The following is a 13,893-nucleotide window of genomic DNA, read 5'->3' as shown; positions in this document are numbered from 1 at the left end:
GGGAGAGAGAGAGAGAGAGAGAGAGAGAGAGACGGTCAGTGTGGGCAGGGCTGGGGTCACCCCGCAGAAGGCAGCTGTCCCAGATGCACAGGGCATAGCCCGGGCCCAGGGTGTGAGCTGGGGGCCTCTCGGGCCAGGCTAGGAGGGAGGGAACAAGGACAGGGGCAGCTGCCCAGTGTCAGCCCTCCTGCACACCCCGCGGTGGAGAAACAGTGTCAGGAACCCTTGGTACTTTCCACCCCTCCTGCACGTGCCAACTGGGACTCCCAGGAGCCCCCAGTTTCTCCAAGCACCAACCAGGATCCCCATCCCAGTGAATCCCAAGAACCTCTAAGAACCAATTAAGACCCACCAAGCGCCCACAGAACAGCTACCCACCAACCAGGACTTGCCACGAGCCCCTGAGCACCTCCACGGACCAATCAGTACCCGCCAAGAGCGCCCGCTTCCAAACCCCACGGACCAATCAGAATCCATCAGGATTCCCTGAGAACTTCCACAGACTAGTATCAGCCAGGAGCTTCTGCTCCCCCTACCCCGGCCCACACACTCCCATGGACCAATTAGAACCCATCAAGATACCATGAGAACCTCCACAGACCAATCAGTACTCATCAAGAGCCCCCGCCCCCCCAAACCACGAACCAATCAGAGCCCATCAAGATTCCCTGATAACTTTCACAGGCCAATCAGTACCTGCCAAGAGCTCCTGCCCCCAACACGGACCAATCAGAAGCCATCAGGAATCCCTGAGAACTTCCACAAACTGATCAGTACCTGCCAAGAGATCCTGCCCCTCCCCCCCCCGCCACGGACCAATCAGAACCCATCAGGATTCCCTGAGAACTTCCATAAACCAATCAGTACCTGCAAAGAACTCCTGTCCCGCACCCCCCCCACCCCCCGCCGACCTTCCACAGACCAATCAGTACCCGCCAAAAGTCGGAGACCCTTCACGGACCAATCAGGGAACGACAGTCTGCACCGACTATAATAAAAAGGCGCAGGGATTGGCTGGCCGGGTCTGGCGCCCGCTCTGCTCGTCCGCAGCGGGCCGTGCGGGTATCTGCAAACTCTCGCTCCGCTTGACTTTCTCCCTGGCGTCTGCCGCTCAGCTCTCGCCGGGGAACAGGTGGCGGCGACAGAAGCGGCCTTGGAACCAGGTGCCCCAGGCTGGCACCAGGAGGCGTGCACAGCGCCTCCCCCCTCCGCCCGCACCCTCTCTCCCCCAGAAACACCCTCAGATGCCAGAGTGGGTGACCAACCACCCCGCTGGCCTGGGAGCAGGGACACTGGAGAATGAGCGTCCACTTGGCACAGGTGGGGCGGCTGCTGCTTTTTGCGGGGTGGGAGGGTCTTTTGCCAGAGCCCTGCACCCCAGCAAAAAGCTCAGACGGGCCCCTAAGTCAGCATTTCTCAACTGGGACCCCTGGGCACGTGGGATATTCCAGAGGGCCGCGGGTAAAAATCCATCAATGGGATACAAGTGTGTGAGTGTATGTGTGAGTGTGAGTGTGTGTGTTTGTGAGATATCAGGCTTAGGGGTCAAGGGCAGGCCGGGTGGGAGCACAGAAGACAAATAAGGTTGGAAGGGGCCACAACTGGACAAGGGTGGACAGACTGGGCTGTCCAGAGTGTCGTGGTCCCAGGTGGCCCCGTGGCAAAGGGCTGAGCCGGGAGCTTTTCCCCTCCCTCTGCTGCTTTATTTCTGGGCGTAGGGAGCTGTGGGGGCGCATCGACCACCCCGTGGGGGCGGGAGGTGCTGCCGACACCCCAGCCTGCCCTCCTCCAGCTACCCTCAGCCTGGGGGAGTCTGTGAGTGGGGACCCGGCCAGCCTCCCGGAACGGGTGTCCGCGGCACCCCGAGGTGCTCCCTGGCGCTCAGGGAGAAGCGGGTCTCGTACTGAATCCCACCAGCTGACACTCCCCCTGCAATGAGGGGAGGCCGCGGGGAGGGGTGGCCAGACCCCAGGCTGCGGGCGAGCAAGGTGGGAACCGCGGCGCTCGGGAACTCGAACTCAGGGGAGCTCCCAGACCAGGGCCGTGGCGTGGGGGTGGTGGGGGGCAACAGGGAAGGGGGGAGGGGAGCGCGGCTGGGGAGCTGGGGGCGACGGTCTGGGCGGAAGAGCCCCTCGATTCCCCAAGCCAAGCCCCAGGGCGCCCCGGGGACCCCCCACTCCTCTCCAGCGCCAACCTCCGCGGCCGCTTCATCACCGACTGTGCCAGCCCGAGCGCGCGCGCTGGCGTGGAGAAAACGCTCATTTGCAACCCAGAAGTGCGCCCAGGTGCCGCAGAGGGGAGTGGCGGGGGGGACGCGGGCACTGTGGCGAGTCCAGTGGCACCAGGGCCAGATGCTCCCAGTCTGCAGGAGAGGAATGAGTGAGCGCGCGCGCGTCTGCGTACCTGTGAGCGCGTCCGGGTACCTGTGCCTGCGCGCATCTGGGTACCTGTGCGTGCGTCCGGGTACCTGTGCCTGAGCGCATCTGGATACCTGTGCGTGCGTCCGGGTACCTGTGCCTGCGCGCATCTGGATACCTGTGCGCGCGTCTGGGTACCTGTGCGCGCGTCCGGGTTCCTGTGCCTGCGCGCATCTGGGTACCTGTGCGCGCGTCCGGGTACCCGTGCCTGCGCGCATCTGGGTACCGGTGCATGGGGCTGCGTTCCTGCCTGCGTGCGTGCCTGCGTGCGTGCCTGCGTGCGTGCCTACGTGCTTGCTGCTGTGCTCTGCGTGCCCCGGGACCCGGTGGTCAGCCCAGACACTGGGGCACGTGAGCTCACGCGGGGTCCCCTTTGCCCCCACCGTGCCCAGGTCGTGCGCGCACAAACTTTTGTCGCGGCCATGGCTGGAAGGCCTCCCTGGCCGACGAGGGATGGGAGTAGCCAGTGCCCCCTGGAGTGAGGTCAGTCCGTCTGTCCATCTCTCTTTTGGCCTCTCCGCCCGTCCACCCATGCGTCATTCCACCCACAAACACACCCACTTACTTACTCGTCAACTTCTTCCACCCACCCACAAACCACCCATCCCCGCGGCCATCTCCCTCCCCACCCGCCCCCATCATCCGGGCACACGCCCTCCCACTGGCGTCCCCCTGACCCCGGTGCCACTCCCCACCCCACTGCTCTGAGTTCTCATCAGCGGCTCTCGGAGCTTCTGTAGCTCGGTGGTGGTTTGGGGACCCTCCAGTTGGTCCTCGGCCGTGAGGAAGGCAAGGGCCCCCCCAGGCTGCACCCCCCTCTGGCCTTTGTCTTTTTTTTTTCTTTTTGGGTCACACCTGGCGATGCACAGGGGTTACTTCCGGCTCTGCACTCAGGAATCACTCCTGGCGGTGCTGGGGGACCCTATGGGATGCTGGGAATCGAACCGGGGTCAGCCGCGTGCAAGGCAAACGCCCTCCCTGCTGGGACTCGGGGCTTCCTCCTGGCTCTGGGCCGGGGCTCCCCTGATTCTCACGGTCTCTGAGCTGTGTCTGAGCGTTACTACTCCGGCACACACGCACGCACAGGGTGGAGGGCGGGGTTTGAATTTGCGTGTCAGGCGGCCATGCCAGCGACTGGGCGGGGTGTGTGTGTGTGTGTGTCTGTGTGTGGGGGGGTACATGAGTGCCCCAACTGTCTCCCACAGTGAGGGAGAGACACGGAGTCAGGTTCACGGCCCCCCCCCACCCCGCTGGCAGGTTCGAGTACGCCCCCCTGGGGACGTTAATAGCTGAGGCCACAAAGCCCGAGCTGGCAGCCTCTCATTTGGAACCTGCCTCCGGGGGAGGCTGGGATCAGTCACTGGAGCCCCCGCACCGAGGCTATTTCAGAGGCCTCATCGCGAAGTCCTGGGGGTGGTGGGGGGAGGACAGTGTCTGCTCCAGGGCCACGGCCGAGCCCCCAGAGGCCGGGGGCCAGAGGCGGCGGCAGGCAGGCAGGAAGGGGAAGGCGCCCCAAGGAGTCCCAGGTTTATCGGCCTGAGAGGAGGCTGATCCTTCATTGATCTGACCCGATGACTCCGGAATCATGAACCGGCGGTGCCTTACTTGGGGTCTCCTGGGGGAGCTAGGGCGGACAGCCTCTATGTTTGGGGATAACTAGGGGACCACTGGGCCGGGGGCTCAGGGGCTTCCCAGCTCCACCCTCGGCGCTGCACAGACCACCCGAGCACGGCCAGGAGTGGGCCCTGAGCACGGCTGTGTTTACCCACCAGGCGGGACCCAGGGCCCACCGCGTTCCGCCCCCTGCACCATCTCTCTGGCCCTTCCCGTCCTTTGCAGCTGCCCCAAGACATCCAGAACCCAGGGACGGACAGACAGACAGACAGGGAGCGGGAGGCGGCAGAGGAACGTCTGGGACGGGCAGAGCATCTCCCGGGCAGGGCTGTGTTGCCAAGCGGGCTCTGCTCGCCCTGCGGTCGCCTCCCCTGCCACGACTCTGGGCCCCCTCGGGGGCCGTGGGGAGACGCAGATGGAAAGTTGGCCTGCAAGGAGCCCTCCAGCACCACGCCTCAGGGTTCCAGCCGGCACGGCGACCGAGCTCTGCTGTGTGGCCTGAGTTTCGTCTCTTGAACCAGCTGGGAATAGACAATGCTCATTTGAATCACAGTGCTCATTCGGCTCACAGTGCTCATTTGGCTCACAGTGCTTATTCGGCTCAGCGCTGGCTCTCTCCTGCAAAGCAGCACCAGAGCACCCCCGAGAACGCCGGCCCGGTTAGAACCCTCTGCAGAAAAGGACAAAGAGGCTTCAAGCCACGAAGACGCTGCAGGGGGCCCTGGCGGAGGGCCAGGGGAGGGTGCCCGGATGGGGCTGAGAAATCCAGGGGCTGTCTGCAGTGACAGGATGGCGGGGAGGGCACGGGCCTTGGCACAGGGCTGAGCCGGGTTGGATCCCTGGAATTCCAGAGGGTCCCCGGAGCACTGCCAGGAGTGATCACTGAGCACAGAGTAAGTCCTGAGCATTGCTGGGTGTGACCCCCAAACAAAAGCAGGAAGGAAGGAAGGAAGGGAGGGAAGGAGGAAGGGAGGGAGGAAGGAAGGAAGGAAGGAAGGAAGGAAGGAAGGAAGGAAGGAAGGAAGGGAGGGAGGGAGGGAGGGAGGAAAGAAGGGAGGAAGGAGGAAGGGAGGGAAGGAGGGGAGGAAGGAGGAAGGGAGGGAAGGAAGGAAGGAAGGAAGAAGGAAGGAGGAAGGAGAAGGAGGGAAGGAAGGGAGGAAGGAAGGGAGGAAGGAAGGAAAGAAGGAAGGAAAGAGAAGGAAGGAGGAAGGAGAAGGAGGGAAGGAAGGGAGGAAGGAAGGAAGGAAGGGAGGGAGGGAGGGAGGGAGGGAGGGAGGGAGGGAGGAAAGAGGAAGGGAGGGAAGGAAGGAAGACGGGAAGGAAGAAGAGAAGGAAGGAAAGAAGGAAGGAAGGAAAGAAAGGAAGGAAGGAAAGGAAGGAGGGAAGGAAGGAGGGATGAAAGGAGGGAAGGAAGAAGGGAAGGAGGGAAGGAAGGAAGGAGAGAGAAGGGAGAGAGAAGGAAGGAAGAAGGGAAGGAGAAGGAGGGAGGGAGGGAAGAAAGGAAAAAGGGAGGGAGGGAAAGAAGGAAGGAAGGAAGGGAGGGAGGGAAGAAAGGAAAAAGGGAGGGGGGAAAGAAGGAAGGAAGGAAGGAAGGAAGGAAGGGAGGGAGGGAGGGAGGGAGGGAGGAAGGAGAAGGAGGGAAGGAGGGAGGGAGGGAAGAAAGGAAAAAGGGAGGGGGGAAAGAAGGAGGAGGGAAGGAAGGAGAGAAGAAAGGAAGGAAGGAAGAAAGGAAGGAAGGAGGGAAGGAGAGAAGGAAGGAGGGATGAAAGGAGGGAAGGAGGGAAGGAAGGAGGGAGAGAAGGAGGGATGAAAGGAGGGAAGGAGGGAAGGAAGGAAGGAAGGAAGGAGGGAATGAAGGAGGGAAGGAGGGAAGGAAACCAGGCAGAGACGTGCTTTTCAAGAATTCCCTCAACTGACATGCACGCATGAAAAAAACCCAGTGCTCTGAGGACCACAGTGGAAACAAAAACCAGGTCCCGAGGTGCCGTTTTCTGTCTGATTAAGGCGCAGTGGTGGGGCAGGCGGGGGCCAAGGCTCCCGATGCTGAGTGAGGGAACTGCAGGGCGGGGGAGAGGCGGGCAGTCATGCCATGAAGGCTGTGTCAGGCCCGTCCTGACCCTTGGGCGTGACTTTGCTTTCGGAGTCGCATCTCGGGGTGCCGGGGGAAGCGCCCGGTGCCCAGTGCCCCCCTGGGTGGAATCTGGGGTGTCGGGAATCGATCCCGGGGCTCCAGGCCCCTCCCTGGCTCCAGCCGCCAGGGCTCCCGGCGCTGTTTGTGCCGGGAAATAACAGACAGGAGGCAGAGGACTCCTGCTTACCACCCTGCCGCTAATAATAGTCCAAACAACAGCCCCTCCAAGAAAAACAAGTTCAAATGCCGCGCGCGGATACTGATTGAGTAAATTACGGCCTTTCCGCGCGCACCGGCTGTGGGTGTCGTGACCGGGCAGCGTCGGAGGAGAATGGTTAATGATATGGAAAATATTCATCATATATTTTTAGTCAAATGAGTAGGCCACAAAATGCTAGGTTCCATGGCTTGGAACTGTCCCCGCCCACACAGAAACGGGCGCGGATGCACTGGGTGCGAGACAGCCCCCGAGGCGGGAAAGGCCCTGGCCTGGCTGAGCACGGCGTCTGCACACAGAGTCGCGTGTGATCAGCTTTTGGGCCTGGACACAGACTTTCAAACTAGCCGCTCCCCCCTGGCATGAGATCTAGGTCCAAGGCACGGCAGGGGCTCACGCACCGTCAGCATCGGCGGGTGACGGGGAAAACTGGCTCAGAGGCACGAGAAAGGTGGTATTTTTTTTTCCCCCTTGCTTTTTGGTCCCACCTGGCGATGCTCAGGGCTGACCCTGGCTCTGCACTCAGGGAATCACTCCTGGCGGTGCTTAAGGGACCCTATGGGATGCTGGGAATCGAACCCGGGTCGGGGGACCCTATGGGATGCTGGGAATTGAACCTGGGTTGGGGGACCCTATGGGATGCTGGGAATCGAACCCGGGTCGGGGGACCCTATGGGATGCTGGGAATCGAACCCAGGTCGGGGGGACCCTATGGGATGCTGGGAATTGAACCCGGGTCAGCCGTGTGCAGGGCAAACGCCCTCCCTGCTCTAGTACTCTTGCTCTAGCTCGTTTTTTTTCTTTTTTCTTTTTTTTCTTTTTGGGTCCCACCCGGCGATGCACAGGGGTCACTCCTGGCTCATGCACTCAGGAATCACCCCTGGCAGTGCTCAGGGGACCCTATGGGATGCTGGGAATCGAACCCGGGTCGGCCGCGTGCCAGGTCAACGCCCTCCCCCGCTGTGCTATGGCTCCAGCCCAGACACGGGATATTTTTATTCATTCTTGGCCACACCTGGCGGGTGCTCAGGGAGGGCTTCCTCCTGGCTCTGCGCTCGGGGATCGCTCCTGGAGGGGTCCAAGGACCCTAGGGGATGCCCAGGATTGAACCAGGAACGGCTGGCCATGTGCCAGGCAAGGGGAGAACCACCCTGGCACCGGCGCCAGCTTCTCAAAGTCTCCTGGCCTGAGCTCACCGGCGAGAACCCAGGAGTAAGGGGCACTGCGGGGACAGCCGGCTGGGGCAGCGAAGAAATGAATCCGGAAGGGAGCGGGAGGGGGAAGAAATGAATGGACGGGCCAGAGTGAACGAAGCAGGAGACCCAAGCGCCAGGGCGTGTGAATAAGCGGGCGGATGCCTGTGTGACGTCACTCAAGCTTGCTCCGGAGCCCCCCACGACCCAGAGGAGGGGCAAAGGGTGAAGGAAGCTGCTGGAAACCATGTTAGAAGGTTCCAGAATGGAACGAGTGGCGGCAGAGCTGCAGGCGGCCCAGGCTGTTCAACCGTCTACACCTGCGGGCCAGGAGGGGTCAAGTGGACGGCGGCCTGACACCCCTGGCCTAAGAGAGGTCGTAAGAAGTCAAGAGAACGGGGGCTGGAGCGCGACAGCACAGCGGGGAGGGCGTTGGCCTGGCACGCGGCTGACCCGGGTTTGATTCCCAGCATCCCATAGGGTCCCCCAAGCACCGCCAGGCGTGATTCCTGAGTGCAGAGCCAGGAGGAGCCCCCTGAGCATCACCAGGCAAACGAGAACGTGCAGAAGCAGCCCCCACTCCCGGCCCGCTGGGTACCACCCGAGCTGCCGCTCCGGCCCCATGTTACTGGTTCGAATCGTGGCGCGTGGGCCAGTTCCTGGGGTTCTCCAGCCACGTGTGCATCTCAGCTGTGCTCTCACCTCGGCTGCTGCAGTTGCGGGTTGTTCCTCAGTCCTGCCGAGCACGGCAGAGAGAGGGCACTGGCCTCTGGGGTGGGGGGGCTGACTCGGATTCGATCCCTGGCAGCCCCTAGGGGCCCCTGAGCACAGGGCGGGCGGGGAGCCCCGAGCTCGCGGAGTGGGTCCCCCAAACAAAGCAAAACGAGCAAACGACGCTTCCCGTCCTTCCTCCCCTCGGGGACAGGCCCTGGGCACCCAGAGGCTGAGCAGGGCGCAAGGCTTTGGGGAAGGGGCCCGCCCAGACCCCGGCAGGCTGCCAGGGGAGGAGTTGGGTGGGGCAGGGGCCGGGAAGGCAGCTCAGCCCTGGGGTCCAGCTGAGGAGCTCTCGGGAGGCTGTGATGGGAGGCGTATGGACAGGGGCGCCCCTCCCCCTTCTCGGAACCTTCCAGAAGCTGGGTGGGGAAGCCTCGGGGCACGGCTGTTCCCCCACCCCCGGGGTCCCCTACACGTGCAGAAACGTATGGTGGGGACCGACCCCTGTTAACGCGGTGCCCAGACCTGTCTCCCACCCGCCCCCGGCTCTCCCGCCTGGATGCCCCTAACACGAGACGCTGGTGCGCAGGGGTGCGGCGGGTCCCTGTGGCGAGTGGCCGCTGCTTCCCCGCGTCCAGCAGCCGTGAGGTATGGAGTGGGGGTGGGGGTCCAGACAGCTGCCCGCAGGGCAAGGGGCGCCGGCCCGTGGCACCCCGCGTGCCGGCCGACCTTGGCGGGGGCCGAACCAGACAGTTAGGGGGACGAGTGGCCGGCAGGGGGGCGGCGGGCGGGGGAGGGAAGCCCTGGAAGTGGCGCGGCCTGGGGCGGCGTTGTTGGCTTTTATTTCTTGGCGCAATCTTTCATTTCTCTCCCTCTGTCTTTACACCTCCTGCCTCCCTGCTCCAGTTCTTGCTTCCCTTGGCAGCCAGAGCCCTGTACACACACACACACACACACACACACGCACATACACACACATGCACATACACACCCACGCACACACATGCACACATGCACGCACACACGCACGCACACCCATGCACACACGCACGCAAACACACATGCACACGCACACACGCACGCACACACATGCACACGCACATGCACACATATGCACGCACATGTACACACACGCACACATGCGCACACACATGCACACAATGCACATGCACACACATACACACATGCATGCACATGCACACATGCACACACACATACATGCACGCACATGCACACACACACACACATACACATGCAAACACACGCACACACGTTCTCTATCTCTCCCTCTCTCCCTCCCTTCTCCCCCCCTCTCTCTCCCTCCCTCTCTCTCTCCCTCCCCCTCCCTCTCTCCCTCTCTCCCTCTCTCTCTCTCTCTCCCTCGCTCTCTCTCTCTCTCCCCCCCTCCTCTGGCACTAACGCCGCCACCAGCTAAAAATACATCCCTCGTGACAGGCTGGCTCCTAGCAGGTGGCACAGCTGAAAGCCCATTCGCCCTGCATATTAAAGACCCCGGAAGAAAGGAAACACAGTTTATGGGGGGGGGGAGGGACCTTCCCGAGAAGCCGGAGCCCAGCGCAAGGCATCCTTTTCAAGCCCGGACTCTGGCGTCGGGTCAGAGGGATTGAACGGGACAGCCCAGGGTCCCGGGGGCGGCCAGCGTGGCTGGGCTCTCCTGAGGGGGCACAGGGCCGGATGCAGCCCCCGCTTCTGCCCCCCTCCCCCCCGGTCGCCAGCTAGTCCCTCCGTGCAGACCCAGGGGCTAAGCCCTCGCCGGGAGATGCTCTCCGGCCGTCTCCATGGGACGCCCAGAAGCGTGGACCGACGCTGCTACCTGCACAGCGGGGCGAACCCGCGACCCAGCTGGGTCCCTCTCTAGACCCTCCCGGGAGAGGCCCCGGTGGTCAGATGACTTCGAAGCGCCCCGTGGGTCCCGGGAATTCGGAGGCTCCAAGGCCGGCCGTGCCTTGGGAGCTGCCGGGAGACGGGCTTGGCAGTCGTGTGTTTGGGGGCCGCCTGGTTCGGGGCTTCTGGATGGGGCCAAGCACCCCCGCAGCCGAGCACCTCCTCTGTGCCGCCGCCCCCCCGAGACGTCCTGCACTCCCCCGCTGCACCCCTGCGCACCAGCATCCCGAGCCGGCCCCGCTCCAGAGACGAGCGAGAACCAACCCGCACCCAGCGCCCGGGGGCGAGGGCACGGGGGCCCCGACACAGCCCCCCCACCAGCCACAGCTCCCCCCAGCCCCCGCAGGCTGTCAGCACAGCTGAGAGCCAACGATTGATCTGAGAAATCGAGTCGGCTTCTTGTCCCAAATCCGCACCGGCTCCCCCGCGTCTGTCCGATTGATTTGGCTCCGCGCGACACGGCTTGTCGCTATGAATTTTCATGCTCGTCGGGAGCCACTGGCGGAGACCCCGGCACGGGGTGGGCGGGCAGAGCCCCCCGGCACCCCAGCCGCTCGCGCCGGCTCCGAGAACCCACTGGGCCCCAACGGCTGAGGAGAGGGGGCTGTGTGTGTGTGCATGTGCGTGTGCGTGTGTGTGTGTGTGTGTGTGGGGGGGGGAGCTGTGGTGTCTGTGTGTGTCTGCATATGTGAGTCTGTGTATGAATGCTGTTTGTGAATGTGTCCGTGTGTATGTGGAAATGTGTCAAATGTGTACGAGTTTGTGTGTGTGACTGTGTGCATAGGTGTGAATGCATGCATATGTGTGAGTGTGCATATGTGTGTGTCTGGGTGTACTTGTGTGTTCGTGTATGTGTGTCTGAATGTATTGTGTTTGTGTGCCTAGGAGCGTACTGTACACATGTGTTTGTGTGTGTACATGTGTTTGTGTATCTGTAAGTGTACTGTGATATATGTGTTTGTGTGTACACATTTGTCTGAGTGTACTGTGTACACATCTCTGTGTCAAGGAGCATACTTTGCACACACGTTTGTGTGTACATGTGTTCTGTATGAGTATTGTGCACACATGTTTGTGTATATGTGCATTTGCATATCTATAAGCATACTGTGTACATGTGTTTGTACACATGTGTCTATGCGTGCACCGTTCACATGTTTGTGTCTAGGAGTATACAGTGTACACATGTTAGTGTGTACGTGTATTTGTGTGACTGCGTCCTGTGTACATTGTACATGTGTTTATGAGCATACTGTGTATGTGCTTGTGTGTACACGTGTGTTTGTGACATGTGTGTTACTGTGACCATTGTGCACGTGCACCCTGGACCTTGGCTGCCATCAGGGCTGGGGAGACACGTCCCGTCCCTGCCGCCCTGAGGCGTGTGGCCATGGGGGGGGGAGCGTGGGGGTCTTACACTGAGGCCCTGTGGGCTGTACATCTGGCTGGCGGCGAGTCCGTCACTGTAGCCTCCTGTCTGGCTGATAACATGGCGAAGAGTATCCACCTGCGGGCGAGGAGAGAGGGGTCAGCCGGGCGCGGGTCGGACCCCGCCGGCCGGTGTCACTCTGCCCCGCGCCACGTCCGGGCAGGGCTGGACGGACAGACGGACAGACGAGGACAAGTCCCCGCCCCCCTCCCCCCGCTCCTCGGATTCCGCCCCGAGCTCCATGGGGGACAGAGGGGGTCTCCGAGGTACCAGGAGGGCGGTGGGGGTGGAGATGCAGTCTGCTTCCCCCGGGGGTCCGGATCCCGTACCCCCAGCCGGAGAGGCGTGTCCTGACGCCCAGCCAGGCACGGGGCGGGGGGGCGCTGACGGACCCCCCAGCAGATCCCGGCCACCTGCCCACCGAAGGCTTCACGCTGCTCTGGTCCGGGGGCTCAAGAGCAAGCCAGGGGGCCGGTAGGCAGGACGGGGGCGCCGAGGGAGGCTGAACCCTGCCTCCCTGCCCCGCTCGCCTCACCTCTACCCCGTCTGCCCGAGCTGAATGCGTCTTTTCACCCTGGGGGGGCGGCTGGGTCTCCGCGGGGCGGCCGGGAGGGTCTTCCCAGCTCTCTCTCGCTCTCACTCTCTCTCTCTCTTGCTGGCCCTGGCTCTTGCCCTCGCCCGCGCGGTCCCCCGGGCAGCTCGGCGGCCGGGCCCTACCTGCGATTGTACGTTGGTTCCAACCTGGGCACCCTGGTACGAGTCCCCATTGAGGGACTGCACGCTCATGAACAAGTCTCCAGAGTTGGACATGTTAAAAGAGCTGGAAGAACCTGGAAAGGAAAGAGTGAGGGGCTGAGTCAGAGAGAGAGCGAGAGGCAGATAGAGGGGGGCCCGCCCCCACAGGCAGCCGAGACGGAGAAGGCCATGCAGAGCGGACCCCCGGGGCCCCCGGCGTCAGCACAGAGCCTGCCCGGGGTCCGGTTAGTAGCGCGAGGGCCCCGCGGGGTTAGTGAAGCCGCTTCCTTCCCCCCCCTGCCCTGTGTGGGGCGCATGGGGGGCCCCCAGGAGCGGGTCTCGGCACCCCGAGGTCTGGGGCCGGCAGCCTTGTAGGCCGGGCTGGGCCGGGGCTCCTTGGCTGCTGCATGCGGAGGCCCAAGCGTGGCCGGTTCCAGAGGCCGGCGTCGCCGGGAGGGCCTCGAGGACCCGGGACTTGTGTGAGTGACCGACTCTTTCCCTGCTGCAGAGGGAGGACAGGACATGCGCGGGACATGGGAGGGCGGTGGGCAAGGAAGCAGAGTGGTTAGCGATGGGATGGCTCCGGCCGGCAGGGACTCGAAGCCGCCTCCCTCCTGCGGGTGGCTGGCCTGCAGGGCACCCCCCAATAGAGGGGGCGGGGTGAGGGGGGCAGGGGGCCGCCCCACCCCCAGGCATCGTGCAGCTGAGGGCGCAGAGAGAAGCACAGCAGTGGGGAAGGGGTGAGGCTGGAGAGTGGACTCAGGGGCCCAGGTCAGCCTGCGCTAGCTGGGAGCCGCCCGCCCCGCCTCACACTCACCCTTGCCTGCGCCCTCGCCACTACCCCCCTCCTCCAAAAAAAAAAGCGGGTGCCCCGGAGTGAGACCCCCGTGCTCTCTGCGGGCTGCCCCCTGCTCCACCGTCCCGGGGCGTTCACGGGCTCCAAAACTGTTTGCTGGCGGCTACCTCACTGGATGCTCACGCCCTGTCCTGGGGGGCACCGAGACCCCCCGTGCCACCTTTCAAACCTGCCTTTGAATGCCAGGCTGGGGGTGGGGCGGGGGGCTTCCTGCCTTAGAAGGCACCTCGCTCGCTCTTTCTCCTTCGTTTTTTGTTTTGCTTTTTGGGTCCCACCCGGCGATGCTCAGGGCTGACCCCTGGCTCTGCACTCAGGAATCACTCCTGGCAGTGCTTGGGGGGGACCTTATGGGATGCCGGGGATTGAACCCGGAACCCAGGTCGGCCGTGTGCCAGGCCAACGCCCTCCCTGCTGTGCTATTGCTCTGGCCCCCAGCATCTCGCTCTTTCAACCCAACCCGCAGGGCGAGGGTTCGACCCAGGCCAGCTTGGAGCTTAATCAACACACAGGAGGGCGCGGGCGGGCGGGCGGGCAGGGGCACGGGGGACAGGAAGTGCCCACACCCCGAGGTGGCGCTCCTGAGGCCCGGCATCTCCCCCTCTCCCCGCCGGGGGCCTGCTGCAGATCCAGGCGGCTGTTCCCCACACACACGGGGGCAGCAGCCCCGGGAACCCACCCCCAC

The 13,893-nt window shown here is 63.4% G+C and overlaps 2 protein-coding genes across 4 annotated transcripts in view; both read right to left on the bottom strand.

The window, feature by feature from the left end:
• Nucleotides 1–13,893, bottom strand: part of PBX1 (PBX homeobox 1) — a 139,594-nt gene that overhangs the window by 2,844 nt on the left and 122,857 nt on the right. For 2 of the 3 annotated variants that reach the window (XM_004613738.2, XM_055122262.1), the window contains exons 7-8: nucleotides 12,338–12,450; nucleotides 11,609–11,698 (exon numbers count right to left, since the gene is read on the bottom strand). In XM_004613738.2, the coding sequence (XP_004613795.1) occupies nucleotides 11,609–11,698; nucleotides 12,338–12,450 (203 nt within the window). The remainder of the gene's footprint in view (nucleotides 1–11,608; nucleotides 11,699–12,337; nucleotides 12,451–13,893) is intronic. The other variant, XM_004613739.3, reaches the window with a different exon arrangement.
• On the bottom strand, nucleotides 6–2,982 carry LOC129400010 (uncharacterized). Its single transcript, XM_055122264.1, has 2 exons — nucleotides 933–2,982; nucleotides 6–867 (listed from the first exon to the last, which is right to left on the bottom strand). Exon 1 carries the CDS (start codon nucleotides 2,948–2,950, stop codon nucleotides 1,799–1,801), a length of 1,152 nt encoding a protein of 383 aa, XP_054978239.1. The 5' UTR covers nucleotides 2,951–2,982; the 3' UTR covers nucleotides 6–867; nucleotides 933–1,798.

Source organism: Sorex araneus, chromosome X (assembly GCF_027595985.1).
Source record: "Sorex araneus isolate mSorAra2 chromosome X, mSorAra2.pri, whole genome shotgun sequence".
NCBI classification, from domain to species: Eukaryota; Metazoa; Chordata; class Mammalia; order Eulipotyphla; family Soricidae; genus Sorex; species Sorex araneus.
This window is presented reverse-complemented; position numbering and strand designations above follow the sequence as displayed.

Excerpts from the sequence above, each read along its gene's own strand:
- LOC129400010 (XM_055122264.1), bottom strand. The coding sequence starts at position 2,950 with ATGGGTGGACGGGCGGAGAGGCCAAAAGAGAGATGGACAGACGGACTG.